This window comes from Tinamus guttatus, unplaced genomic scaffold, assembly GCF_059628265.1.
Source record: "Tinamus guttatus ecotype Peru unplaced genomic scaffold, ASM5962826v1 Tinamus_guttatus_pri_ptg000033l, whole genome shotgun sequence".
NCBI classification, from domain to species: domain Eukaryota; kingdom Metazoa; phylum Chordata; class Aves; order Tinamiformes; family Tinamidae; genus Tinamus; species Tinamus guttatus.
In genome coordinates this window covers 4,835,896-4,849,247 of record NW_028288567.1, presented here as the reverse complement: position 1 = coordinate 4,849,247, position 13,352 = coordinate 4,835,896, and the positions used below count along the sequence as shown (strand labels likewise).

Genomic DNA, 13,352 nt, shown 5'->3' with positions numbered 1-13,352 from the left:
GCGTCCTAGAACATGATCCATGTGGAATTGCTTGTAACTTATTACATGACTACTACACACTTTTTTAGCATGTGAAAGTTGTATTCGTTTTCAAAAAAACATCCCCAGTTATCCTAGGGAATGTCAATAGGCCATAAAATGCTTCCAACAATCATAGCCCTGCTATCTGAAAAAAGCTAAGGTTATTAGTAACTGTCTGCCATGCTGGATATTTTTTCAAGAGATGAAAGCCCTCCAGGCAAATTATGACCAAAAACTCCACCTGCGTCTGATGGGTTTTGAAAGTAAAATAAAATGTTGAAGGGCATAAAAAAGCTCCCTCAGGAACTTACTTCTTAATGTTTAGAAGTCGGGCAGAGCCTGTGCAGCCACCTCCCTGCGCTGCCAACGGCACCGACAGGATCCTGCCCGTGCGCCGGGGAAGGCTCCTTCCCCAGAGCCATGGAGCAGGGCCCGAGGGGCCTTCCCAAGGGGGCCAAAATGGGCCTCTCTGCTCCCAGCGGATTTATTTTGAGCAACCTTCCTCTATTCCAGCCATCCTAGGCTGCACCTGCCCTGTCATGATAGCTATTTCCATCAGTATTTTTATTTCTGATTAGGCCAAGTGGCAAAGAAGGGATGAAAGCGGCAAGAGAAACTTCCACAGAAGTTAAGATGAAAACAAGCAGTCAAGATGTTACATGCTTCATTGTACTGTGGTAATTGTACGAATTGCATAATCCATGCCAAGTATTGCTCCTTCCTTATACCCAAATTAGTAAGTGAGGAAGCTGAAGAATACCTGCTGTCCTTCCCATTCTGTATTGCGGAATAGCGATCTGAAGACCGTTCACAAACATAGGTGTTCCTCCTTGTCATTCCAGTACCAGAAAATACATTGCTCTAGAAGAAAGTTAAGACAAACTTAAGTATAAAACCAAGTCTTCTACTATATAGAGGTTGCACAAAAATGAAAGTACGAAAAGCAAATCAAAACAGAATTTCAGCAATTTATGCACATTCTTCCTATAACCACATACATGTCCTCACATGTACTAGGTTATATCTGCTGACACAAACCAGTTGCATCATCAGCTATTCCTTGCTGACATTTGCTTTACAAAGCATTATACAACTCCCACTGAATTATTTGAGTCTGGGATCAAGAACTACAGAAACTAAATACCTGCTGGAGTCCCAAAGAACAAATATCCCTGGCTACCTTAAATGCTTTCTTGTGCAGATGATGTTGGCCACTAGAGCCCCAGCCTTACAGTCTGCTGCCCCCTGTCGAACAGGTTTACTAAATTGAGATGAAAAATTCAATGGACCCGTGTTAGCCAGGCTCCACCTTACGATGCGCAACTGGAGAGTTCTGATATAACACCTCGTACCAATTTACAGCAAATTATGCTCCTAGCAATTAATATTGATGGGACCTTCTCTGTTTAGAGCATCTCAGGATGTACGACAGATACCATCTGCAGAATCTTAAAGTTAAATGAACTTCAGGATATTTTATTTAAAAGAATTCTAGTAGAAATGTGTGTTGCCTTCTCAGAGTCCAAGATGGGAACCAGCAACTAGAATCCAAAAGGCAATGAAAATTCCTGCTCTCTGCTTACTGCAGTAAAAGGTGGCAGGTACTTCTGTATTTAATACAGCTTGTCTCAAAACAAGAAGTTACTTGTGTCTTATTCTAGATTATGATTTATGCACATTACAAATCTTTCTTTTTCTCTCCACGTGAGTCATGCTCCTGGCTAGTTTACATTTCTGCTCTGACACCACACAATATTTTTGCATTGTGTGTCCTTAAAACTGATATTAGTATACACGAACTTCCACAGATTTCCACGTAAAAAGAGAGGGACTCTTCTATCTGGAGAAAAGGGGGGGGGGGGCAAGGCAGCAGTATGCTAGGGGTTTACAAAACTATGAATTATGTGGTAATAGAAAAATTTATCATTTCCTAATTATTCAATCAAATTAATCATTTCCTCATGCAAGGACCAGGTTGCAGCTTATACCATCACCAAGCAGCAAATCTCAAGGCACAAAGTGGGTTGTGCACAGCTTGTGACCATCCTGTGAATTCTGCAGCTTGGCATGGAAGCCCAAAAAACAAGTGTTTTCAAAAAAGCTAAACGGACAGATTCACATAGAGTAAGAGCACTCTATATTGCCTCTGGTCTTATGCTCTTGCTCTAAATATCCACCATTTGTCTCAACAGATCTTCAGTTTTCCTGAGTGCAGACATTCTTGTGCTTACAGTTAGGGTAGTGTTAGAAAAAGTAAACTTGGGCGGAAGGGAACGATTTATTTTAAAATACATTTACTGCAGCCTATTTCTGTCTGCCAGTAAAAGTTGCCAGAAATAATTCCTAGTGGCTTATTCAGTATGCCTACAGCAATCTTATGCAGCAGTCTGTATTTAAATAGGAGAAATAAATATAACCAAAGCACACACACACACTCACACTTGGAACTGCAGTTGACTTCTTTCTTTCTGGACCCACAAGTGGGCTCGCAGCCATCTCTCCTTTGGATCCCACCGTAGTGCTGCCGTGTTTGCGCGATGCATCCTTGTCCCAGTCCTCTTTCTGCTCACTTTCCACGCTGTTCGCCTGAGCCCTTTTTGTGTACGACACAGCAGGAGGAATCGATGGCCCCACTGTTAAGGAAAAACAATATTAATGCTACTAAAAATAACCACTGCCTTTTCCTTGGTCAAAATGCTCTAAGTATGATTTCTTCAATACAACAAACCTGCACAGCTACCGCTGCAAACTTGGCTCACGTATCAACCCCTTAAATTCAGCAGGGACGTTCTGTTTTTTACCCTATCTCTCTTCATTATCAATCTGCAGTTCAGAATTAGTTTCCATTTCACATCAATATGTAAAACTTAGAGCTGCTTTTTAATTCTCATTTTAAACCAATGAAATTTGTGTTATATTAAGGAAAGACATGTTTAGTACATATCTTTATAAAAACCTTCTCAATGCACCAGGAGAGACCTTCCCCTTCTCACTCCAAAAAAAAAAAAAAAAAAAAAAAAAAATACTAGCACCAAGGGAGAAAAGTACTGGGGAAAAAAAAATTAGAAAGAATGGGAACCTAGGCAGAGAGAGGGGTCAAAATTTAAAAGACTTCTAATAATATAATAGTTCTTTTGAGCAAAAGAAAAAAAAAAAGATAAAAAGATTTTTTTCAGTTATGTGCTTTTTGATGTAGCCACTTTCACCTGCAAATGCTGGCTCAACACTCGGCAAAATTGTGGTCCCCAGGAAATCAACTGTTTGACCCCAACTCTAAATCTACGTATAAACACAGCCTTTGAGTTATCTGGACCAGGACTTCACCACTACCTCTTAAGCAGGGAGCATCCTAAAGCTCTTAGTCAACCAGGTAAGAAATCCATAGGCTTAATATCATGTATGGAACCGGCCCGTGTTTACCACGGAAGCGTTCAGACAGATCAAAGCACCACGGCAGCGCATGATGAGATACACAACAAATGCACAGAGCAGTGCACCGGGCAGGGTCACGAAACGCTGCACGTTGTGCCTCAAACCGCGCGTGCTGCTCTGCTTGCTGGAGCGTCCCCCGCACCGTGATCGCTGAAGCGCCGCTGCTTCTGGTTCGTGGATATGCTGCGCTGCACCTTCAGGTGCGCCGGCGACGGCGCCGAGCTGTTGTTGAGGTCGCTGCTCGGCCGAGAACGTTGACTCAGGTTGCTGCTGGACAGGGACTCGCTTCCTTCAAACTGCGAGGAGAACATTTGGAAAGCCTAAGCAAAATGCAACGTTACTGGTGCTTTTATGACACAACACAGGGGAGAATTCAATCAAAAGCACTTAAAAAAAATTAATTGTAAAACTAAGAAAAAGTTAATGAGTGCTCAAAATAAAGTTAGAGACAATATCTTGACAATAACAAAAAATAATTTTTTTAAAAAACATTAACATTAGTTATTTAAAACTCAAGTCAAAGAATAATTTTATAACAACATTTAATTTCTTTAAGCTTAAGGAACATTTCTAGCATCAGAAAAAATCCAAAATGCATCAGATTAACCTGGAACCCAAGTCAGAGAGGCTAGAAAAGCAGATACTAATGATTCAAGGATTCTTTATAGCCTTCAAAAAGTTTTTAGAAGACATGCAACCAGGCCCTTGGCTTTGCAGTCACAGGATAAGCAGCAGGCATGGTAAGTAAAAGCACTGTAAGAGCCAACTATTGCTTCCAGGCAGAGTGAGTCAAAATCCTTTCAGACAGGTTGCCTCCACGCCGTGCAGTCACGGGGGAATTCTGAGGGCCTTTCTCCACAACAGAGAGGTTGTGTGATACGAGCATCCTTTGGTGTACTTTCTGAGCTATGCTATCTCAGAAACGAAGAAAGCCCCAGGAAGTAGTAGGAAAATAAAGTCCCTTCACAAGGACAGCACTGCCTTGATTCCTTGAAAAACCCCATAGCCCTGAAAGAACTGCAGATCCTTCCAGCAGAGCCGAAAGACTTTATATCACAAATCTACTAACAACCATCATGCATTTATTTAATATATAATAAAATATAGTACACTATATGAGTGAGAAAGGATGGGTTCATGAATGAGAAAGCCAGAAAGGATGTCACAGCTTAGTATTTGGAAGAATAATTGCTCTAGTTATGTTTTTACTCTAATTACATTTTTAACTAATTCAGATTTAACTATAAATCTGACAGGAAGCAGACTCAGCTCTTACAAGTCACACCATTTTAGATTACGAGCTTGCTTTTTTAATAAACAGTTCAACATAGATGCTACATCCAATCTATTCCTTCATATGGAAACTAACAAGATATCCCAGAAGATTAAAAAAGGAAAGTCCTAACTAAATTATCAATTCTGATTTTTTAGTTTTACAAACTAATTAATAAAAAGTATACAGAATATTCAACCCAGCAGATCAGTAGTTGTAAATTAGATAGCACTTACTTCAGGTGGTTTTCTACCTAGAAGCAGGTAAGTAGCCATAACCTCATCATACTTTTGGTTTACTAAAGATTCATGAATTTCCTCTCTCGAAAATCCCATAGTGACCATTATGTCTAAAAATGGAGAGGCAGATACATCAGCAGAATACATATTTGGGATGACTGACAATCTAAGAATACTGAAAACAAAACAAAACTTGAAACATAAACATTGAAATGCAAAAGAATTAGCATCATCTTTGCTGTGCAAAACCACACACCTCCCCGTTTCACTGCTGTGAACCCTTCTGACCACTCTCAACATCTATTACGTGGAATTCAATAAGCACATAAAACACTGGCAAACAGAAACTGTGAGTAGCTACAGAGCCACTACAGTATCTTTGTCCAAGGCAGATAGAAAATTGTTACCCTCATAATAAAATTTGTTTCCTTCTGCCCGCTCAATGCTGTAACCTTAGTTGTCCTTTGCTGCGCCTACAGTCACATCAGCTCAGTGAAATCACAGCAGCAGTTATAATGAGGGCTTTGCAATGCAATTTCTCATTTAAATCAAAAGAAAAGATTTTATTTCTATGGTAATCTTGTATTTCAGTTTTTATTTAAAAAAAATTTAGTTGGACTTGCAAGATAAAATCGGCTATGTACAACAAATGGCTCATTCTCGTCTTACCTATTCTCTTGGTGTCATTAAAATCTGGTTCAGGCTCAGTGTATGGCTTTAATTCTTCTTCTTCGTGGCCAACATTCATCCACCGATCCTTCATAATTTGCTAAGAAAACAAATGAGTCTTAGTGCAAGATGCCATTTACCTACCTGATTAAGTTTCTGCTAGGTGGTCTGGGACATAAAACAGCTTAATATTCTTATTAATCTGAATGTTTTTCCTTCCCTCTCCCCTTTTCCCCACACCATTTTTGACTTCCTCTTTTATCTGCCATGTTGTTTTCTGCTGCCATTAATGAATCCTCCATGCTTTCCATTCACCTTTTACAATAAATTGGCTAAAAATACCAGAAAAACTATTAAAAACCAGCACTTCTCACAAACAATTCTTTCACTTGGTGCCCTCCCACTGGTCTCTTAATCCTGTCCTGCTGAGTGTTTGACACACTCATGCCCTAATCTCAAGAACCCTAGATGCTACCACAATTCTAATAAAGTAAATTCTAATAAATTATTTCCTTAAAATAACAGTAAGTGTTGAGAAACAAGAGAGCTATTTCAGAAATGTGCCTGTTATCTTCCATCTAAGCTTTGATGCCAACTATTCATTTTTTTCCTGTGGATCTTCTTGCATGAGCGCCACACATTCACATTTCAGATGGAAGAGGAAAACACCTTTAACTCTACGACATGCGGATATTTAAAGATTTCACATTTATATCTTAGGAAATTTTCCTCCTGCTGCAGCCTAGGTCGCCTACACTCCTGCAAGATGGATCAGCTGGAATCTCTAACCACCACCACCTCTCCACAAGCACCACTTATTTTTAAAACAGCTAAAAAAAGTTTCCTCCCACAGCACCAAGCAGGCTGTGTGTCTCCTGGGGGACAGATGCTAACACTAGCCTGACAGGAGAGAAACAAGCCCAGGTTCCCACAGGCTCCAAATGCACCTCTCAAACACTGAATTAAGTTCTCCCACATACAGCAAAAGACTTGGTTTCCCATGGATTTAACCCAACCCCTTGTATGCAGTCCTGCTGCCAAACTGCAGACCTCGAGAGCTGTTTCCTTATAAGCAAAACATTGCGCCTGAGCCACTTCACATTTTGCTGACAACAAGACTTAAAGATTTTTTCAGAATTCTACCACTGAACTGATTTCTGACAGGCAGTCGTTTCTGGAGGCGGGGAGGGCTGTGGACACACGTTGCTCTCTTGCAGCTCCAGCTCCCAGCAGAAACTGGCTCTGCTTATTTACTTGCAGCCTGTTGGTAACATGGTGCCATCTCAGAAAGAGTGTCTGCGATTGCAGTCCTTCAAACACACTGTTAACTAAATTTAAAGTGAAGGCAGAATTGGGTTTTTGGATGACAGAAAAAATCCTGCTTAAATCCCCATTTCCCTTTCTCGATCCTCTGTCAAAAAAAGAAAGAAAAACAACAATTCCCCCATTGCTTTCCTCTTCAGTATGTGGATCTAGAGCTCAATGCAAGCTACTCCAGGTTTCCATCTGTTAAATATCTAAATTTGTTATCTTCTCTCTTTCAAATACATGATCTCACAGGCACACTGAGGGATTGTGCAATACTTAAGACAGCCTCTTGCAATGAAGCATTTTGAAACACCACAAGTGATCCAGTTTCAATGTCAGTATTACATCTGTGTAAATGCAGCTTGGCTTTTGGTCAGCTGATTACACAACAGCAGTCTTGGTCAGGATATTTAAACACCTGACAACTCAAACTGTATTACAACCAGCTAGATATCATTTTTGAAAATTCTTGCAGGAAAGTGGTTTAAAAAAAGGATCTGCCTCGGGAGTTGTTTTTCCTCAAAAAAAGCTTCATTATTCTTTTTGTAGGTATAAATGTGCTCTGCTGGAATTTCACACTGCTGCGTTTCAAACAAGTGAGGAAGTTAAAGAAATTGCTCAAAATTGTGTCAGTGACGAGAGTTCCACATGTTCTCTGTTACTGTACTTTTCCCCATCCCTTCCTGTAAAGATCCACTGTTTTATAACACTATCTGCTTCTAAAATGTTTTCTCTTTATTGCAATTATGAAAACGGCTAAGCAACCCAGGACTATGAGACTTCACCCCATTCTCAGCAGCAGAACGGCCAAGCGCAGCACAGGGCGCGGGTTGTGCGCGAGGCTCGGCTGGGATGCCAACACCCCCGGCAAGCACCTTATGGGATGGCCTGGGAAAAACACGCACGGAACGGAGCGCTGCATATGGCTGGGACTGAGCTCGTATGGCGAAGTGCAAACAAAAATCCTCCCCAGGAACGACAACGTTGGCTTTGCACTTTCAGCAAGCTTCTAATAAATGCGTTTGCATTGGATTTGAAATTGGATTTGAAGAGAAAATGCAGAAACTCTAGAAAAAAAGTTTGATAAAAGGCAAGCCTACTTGGTAAAAACTGAAACATGACACTGAAAAGAAGAAAAAAGGAAAAAAGAGACAAAAAATCTGAAAGGTTTTCACCATATTGCAATGACTCAGCTTTTATCACTATATCCCCTAGAAAATAATAGATATAATTAAGGAATATTAACAGAAGTAGCAAACCCTATTCTCAGCACGCATTTTCTTCAAGTCAAAGCAATTTATACAGAGAATGGTACCAACTTGAAAGCAGCTGCATGAAGGCAGCTCAGGACGGGCAGGCCTTCCTGCACAGGTAGCATCTGTGTCGGGAAGCCTAAGTCACTCCCCAAGTGCAAAGCTGCTTAACTGGGATTTATTCCCTGGAACACCATCCCCTTGCTGCACAAGTACGTACAAAAAGATGAAAGAGAGGTCACTGGTGATTAATTCACACAGGCATTATCTCCAAAACCATTCTATTTATCGTCTGCTGCACTTCTATTTCTAATGCTAAGCAGGCTTTATTTTTACAAGTCACTCTTTGTTAAAGAATCACAAAAAAGGCACTTAGAATGAATTTCATACAGAAAAAATACTTACTAAGCATCAGCTCCAGAGGCATTCAGTAAGTACACACCAATGCAGCAAACTTAAGTAAAATCACTCCTTTAAAACACTAAACATCTTAGACACAAACCATGCACAGATTCTCTCAAATACTCTCTACACCCATAGATTTTAGCTAATGGGCACAGAAATTCTTTTATATGGTAATTTTCCAGCTATTCAGGAAAAACATTGTCAGAAAAGAGAGGACTAAGAAGTTCACTAATGATTATTAGCTTATCATCATTCAAAGAGCTCTTAGCATTTATCTGTTATTATGAAAAAAGCACCCGTTTCCTGTGACAGTTAAAAGTTATTTCTCTTCTAACTACCCTTTTTAAGAAGTCATGCTGGAAATCGCAAGTTTTGTCAAAAGTGTTTACAGTGCTGCCTACTTCTGCTTCTGTTTTTCCGAAGAGCTCCGAGCACTAGATATTTACAGTCTTGTTCTGCTTTCCACATGTTTGAATTAGCTCCAATATGGGATGGAAACAAGTGCGAGCTGTTTGAAATGCTCTTAAATGACAGACTTTAGTCTGCTGAAATTAAAGTCAGTCTTTCAGGTGTAACACCTTCTATATTCAAACTGCACTGTTTCTCTGATGCTTCCTTGTTTCTTCCTAAGACTTTTGGGCCCCTAAGACAAAAATAAAGTACATATCATGAAAAATAAACAAATCTTAAGCGCCTATTGTATTTTCTTCATTCTTAATCTGAAAAAACTATTTTTGAACATCAAAGCACTTACTTCCAAACTACCCCGCTTTATGGGGTTCAGTACTAGTAGCTTCTTGAGTAGATTTTCACAGTCTGTGGACATATAGAACGGAATACGGTACTTCCCCCTCAGGACTCGCTCTCTCAGTTCCTTTAGAATAAAGTTTTAAAAGGTGAATTTACTAATGACACAGAAGATATAAAGAAAGTTAAAAGCCAAGCTTTCATATTTTAACCCTACCTTTAGATTCTGACCATCAAACGGCAACGATCCACTCACTAGCGTGTACAGAATGACCCCGAGACTCCATACATCCACTTCAGGACCATCGTATTTCTTTCCTTGGAAAAGTTCAGGAGCAGCATAAGGCGGGCTTCCACAAAACGTGTCCAGTTTATTACCAACTGTAAATTCATTGCTAAAGCCAAAGTCTGCAATTTTAATGTTCATATCTGAATCAAGTAGAAGGTTTTCTGCCTAAGAGAAAAATAAGAGGAAAAGAACGATTCTTTTATCAGAAAAAGATTAATATTGCAGGATGTCACTTGCCAGTAAGCATCATTTTTTTTTTCTTCTGATTTAGTTAGCCACCAGTGTATTTCTTGAACACTAGGAACTAATCCCTCTGAATCCATTGAAAAGATTGAAAATTGGCTATATTTACCTAGGAAAACAGAAAAATTAAAAATCAGCTAAGCAGATTTGAAAGTTGAATGGTGAACATGCTACTAAGATTTTTTTTTTTCCCCTAGACAAAATGACGTGGAAAGCTCAGCTTCAGACCAAGTATCTAGACATCTCAGAATAACAAGTTCAGCATCTGACATGTTTCTGCCTGCCAGCAATTGTCAGCAATTTCTGATGCTAAGGAGCATAAATCTAATCCCAAACCTCTAAGATTTTGGTAGAGCAGAGGTTAAAAGGGATTTAAGACTTTAAAAGTAGATCTCTTCTGCTTTCAAGATGAAACACTTCAGGCTATGTGTTATTATCTTAGCATCCTGGGCCAAAAAATCTTCTCCCTTTTATCATTAGTTTGCTTCAGCAATAACATCACTAATGTATATACTCTCAATTACACTTTTTTCATACACAATGCAAAATATATATATATAAATATTAATGTCTGCAACAATCAGCATGTGAATGCAATATCTCATGTAAACATAGAATCAAGTGTTGAAGAATCTGCAGTCAGTGAACAGGATCTTACTGTTAAGATCATGGGTAGATCAAAAAAGTAGTGAGGCTAGAGAAATAAGTTACTGAATATAATTAACATTTCTCAAAATGGAAGATGCTGTACAATGTGTGAGGCCAAACTGCGCCATGTCTTCACATCTAACTGGGCCCAGGCTGCTGATTTGCTGGCATGGAAGGTTCAGGCAGTTGCCAAACATCAGTTTTAGAGCACAAATGGACAGATCTTGCTGAATGCTGCACTTAGAATTGAACCTGTCTCAAGCAGATACACAACGCTGCACTTTCTTCCCGTCAAGGAAGAAAAAACAAGTCTCCTATTTCAGGATCAGAAAGGCACACAATGCACTGGTCACTGATAAAGGGAGTGCGACATGACTAATGCTCTTTTTCGTTGTCTTTAATAATTCCACTTACATTCAATGACTATAAACAGAAACAATTTACAAGCAGTATATCAAGACAACACCTGGGAAACACAATTTATTCTCTGCCAGAAGTAAAACCTAGCACCTGTTTACGAGCCAGCTATGCTGAAAAATGCTTTATTTTCCCAATTCATGACCTGCAATCTCAGCTGGTTTCAGCTGATATGACCACAGACTACCTCACAGAGATATTTTCCAGATTTGACAGCCTTCTACATTATTGCACAAAGACTTCATTTTCCTTGTGGTAAAAACATCAGTATTTGTGCAGCTGCTCTACAATGACAATAACCCTCCTAGTTCAACCGTACTGCATTACCCAAGCACTCCATGCTTTTAGGTTTCTGACTTAAAAGAAAACACAAAATCCCAGCTTTTCTGCACAGCAAATAACCCAAACTACACATTCAGAAAAGACAAAGGCATAAACAGTCACTCAAGAGGTAGAGTAGGCTATGTGCATCACAATCCGAGAACATGTTGGAATCCCCTCTGCTGTTTTCTGGAAGTTTGGACAAGTTTCCACACTTTTCTTATGTTTCTTCCTAGCTGACTGTGAAATAACTTGCACTTCACGGAGTTTACCCTTCCTGCTGTTGGAAACAAGCAGGCTTATCAAATCTCCAGCGCAGCCCTAGACCTCTGCCTTCAGGTGCTGATAATGAAAATTGGTAAGGCTTGTAGCGTGGATAAAAGCAGCACAGATGTGAGTAGAGATGCAACTTTACAGTTGCCTCTTCCCTTCCTCCAGCTCCATGAGGAGAGTTTAAAGCGAGAGAGAGATGACACACCATGCTTGGAAAAGAGAGAGGAAGTGAGAACACATCCTCAAACCCAGAAGTTTAGCCCATTTTTCTTTCTTCGGGTAATGAATTTTCCATTGGCGACAGTGCCTGGCTCTCAATCACACTGAACAGCAAACGTTTCAAGCGTGTCTAGCATAGCTCCCTCCGAGAGCAGGAGAGAGAAGAGCAAACAAAGAATCATCTGGGAGCCGCCCCCGGCTGCAGGAAGGATGGGGATAAGCAGCGGGGAACTTGCAGCAGACAGCGAAAGGGAACTTGCGCAAGTGCTGCAGAGCAGTTGTGGACAGTCCCATGAGCTGTGCAGAGAAGCACCCATCCACTCTGCAGATAAATGTACATCAATATTTTCTTTCAGCCATGCAGACAGCAAAGTAAAAGTGCAAGGCGCCTTGTAAGTGGAAGAGGATCTTCTGCGCAAGTCAATGATATCTGTGTCTGGCACAAGGACAATGTCACACTGGAGACTTATTCTGCAACTATCATTGCAGAGCTCTGCGATGTGACATGCCTTAGTATGCTTACACAGAGAGAAAGCTACTGGAAAGCAGCCAAAACATCAAACAAGCAAAAATCCTTAGTCTCATTTGTTCGCCTTCAGTTTCTCTCTTCTGACCAAGTTACACATTCAAAGCATAAATCACTAAGGTATAAGTTAAACACATTAAAAAATCCAGATATTTCTTACGAACATTAAGAATGGAATGCTTTATGTATTTTGCTTTACATTTTTAAAATTGAAATTATTTTAATTAAACACTGTTGACTGCTATCATTGAACCTCTGCAGCTTCAGTGTGTAGGTACTTGCATGCCAACAGATATAATTCTCTGGAGAGCATTTCTTTTTCCTAAAGCCAAAACTAGGATGAAAGTAGCACATATTCTATTCTTGTCTCTCCCGTGTTCCAACATGTAAAACCACATTATTTCTGGGCTTCGGAAATTTGAGAGTAAAATATAAGTGCTATTTCTCTCATTTACATGATTGAGGCATTCAGAGTCTTGGCAATGTGCAGTATACAGGATGAAATTGAGTCTACAATGTCAATTAGTAAAATAAATACAAAAAAGTAATAGCTTACCTTAAGATCACGATGAACTATGCATTTCTGGTGACAGTATTGCACAGCAGATACAATCTGAAAAAAACAAGATATCAGTAATATACTGATCAGTTGAGTCACAATATAGGTTTGCACATATTATTTAGTACTTTTGTCTCCTGATATGATTCAGGAGAGTATTAGACTACATTAAAAAGCTCAAATCCTGAAATTGGAAAATCCTCAGATGCATAAGAATTAGTGGTTCTTTGGCATTTTATTTTCCCCCCAATGACTTATAAGCACATAAAACACATCACTGATATATCTGCATTTTAATTCTCAGTAAAAAGTTGACTATAAATGCAAAAAGTTATTAACTACATAGCCCTAGTTCAGCACACTGATAAAATAATATCCTATTTTAAATGCAGATTACCCAATAGCAAACATAAGAGGAAACTTTTTTTTTTTCCAAATATGCCATTGCAGACTTCATTCTCTAAAATATTAGCATGCGTAATACACCATTTCAATATACTTTTTCACAAA

At 39.5% G+C, this 13,352-nt stretch overlaps 1 protein-coding gene across 7 annotated transcripts in view; it reads right to left on the bottom strand.

Annotated features, from left to right (window-relative positions):
• Nucleotides 1-13,352, bottom strand: part of MARK1 (microtubule affinity regulating kinase 1) — a 54,013-nt gene that overhangs the window by 9,115 nt on the left and 31,546 nt on the right. For 5 of the 7 annotated variants that reach the window (XM_088532418.1, XM_088532436.1, XM_088532432.1 and 2 more), the window contains 8 exons: nt 12,840-12,896; nt 9,565-9,801; nt 9,355-9,474; nt 5,635-5,734; nt 4,963-5,075; nt 3,596-3,773; nt 2,461-2,654; nt 782-882 (listed from right to left, as the gene is read on the bottom strand). In XM_088532418.1, the coding sequence (XP_088388544.1) occupies nt 782-882; nt 2,461-2,654; nt 3,596-3,773; nt 4,963-5,075; nt 5,635-5,734; nt 9,355-9,474; nt 9,565-9,801; nt 12,840-12,896 (1,100 nt within the window). The remainder of the gene's footprint in view (nt 1-781; nt 883-2,460; nt 2,655-3,595; nt 3,774-4,962; nt 5,076-5,634; nt 5,735-9,354; nt 9,475-9,564; nt 9,802-12,839; nt 12,897-13,352) is intronic. The other 2 variants (XM_088532424.1, XM_088532447.1) reach the window with 1 other exon arrangement.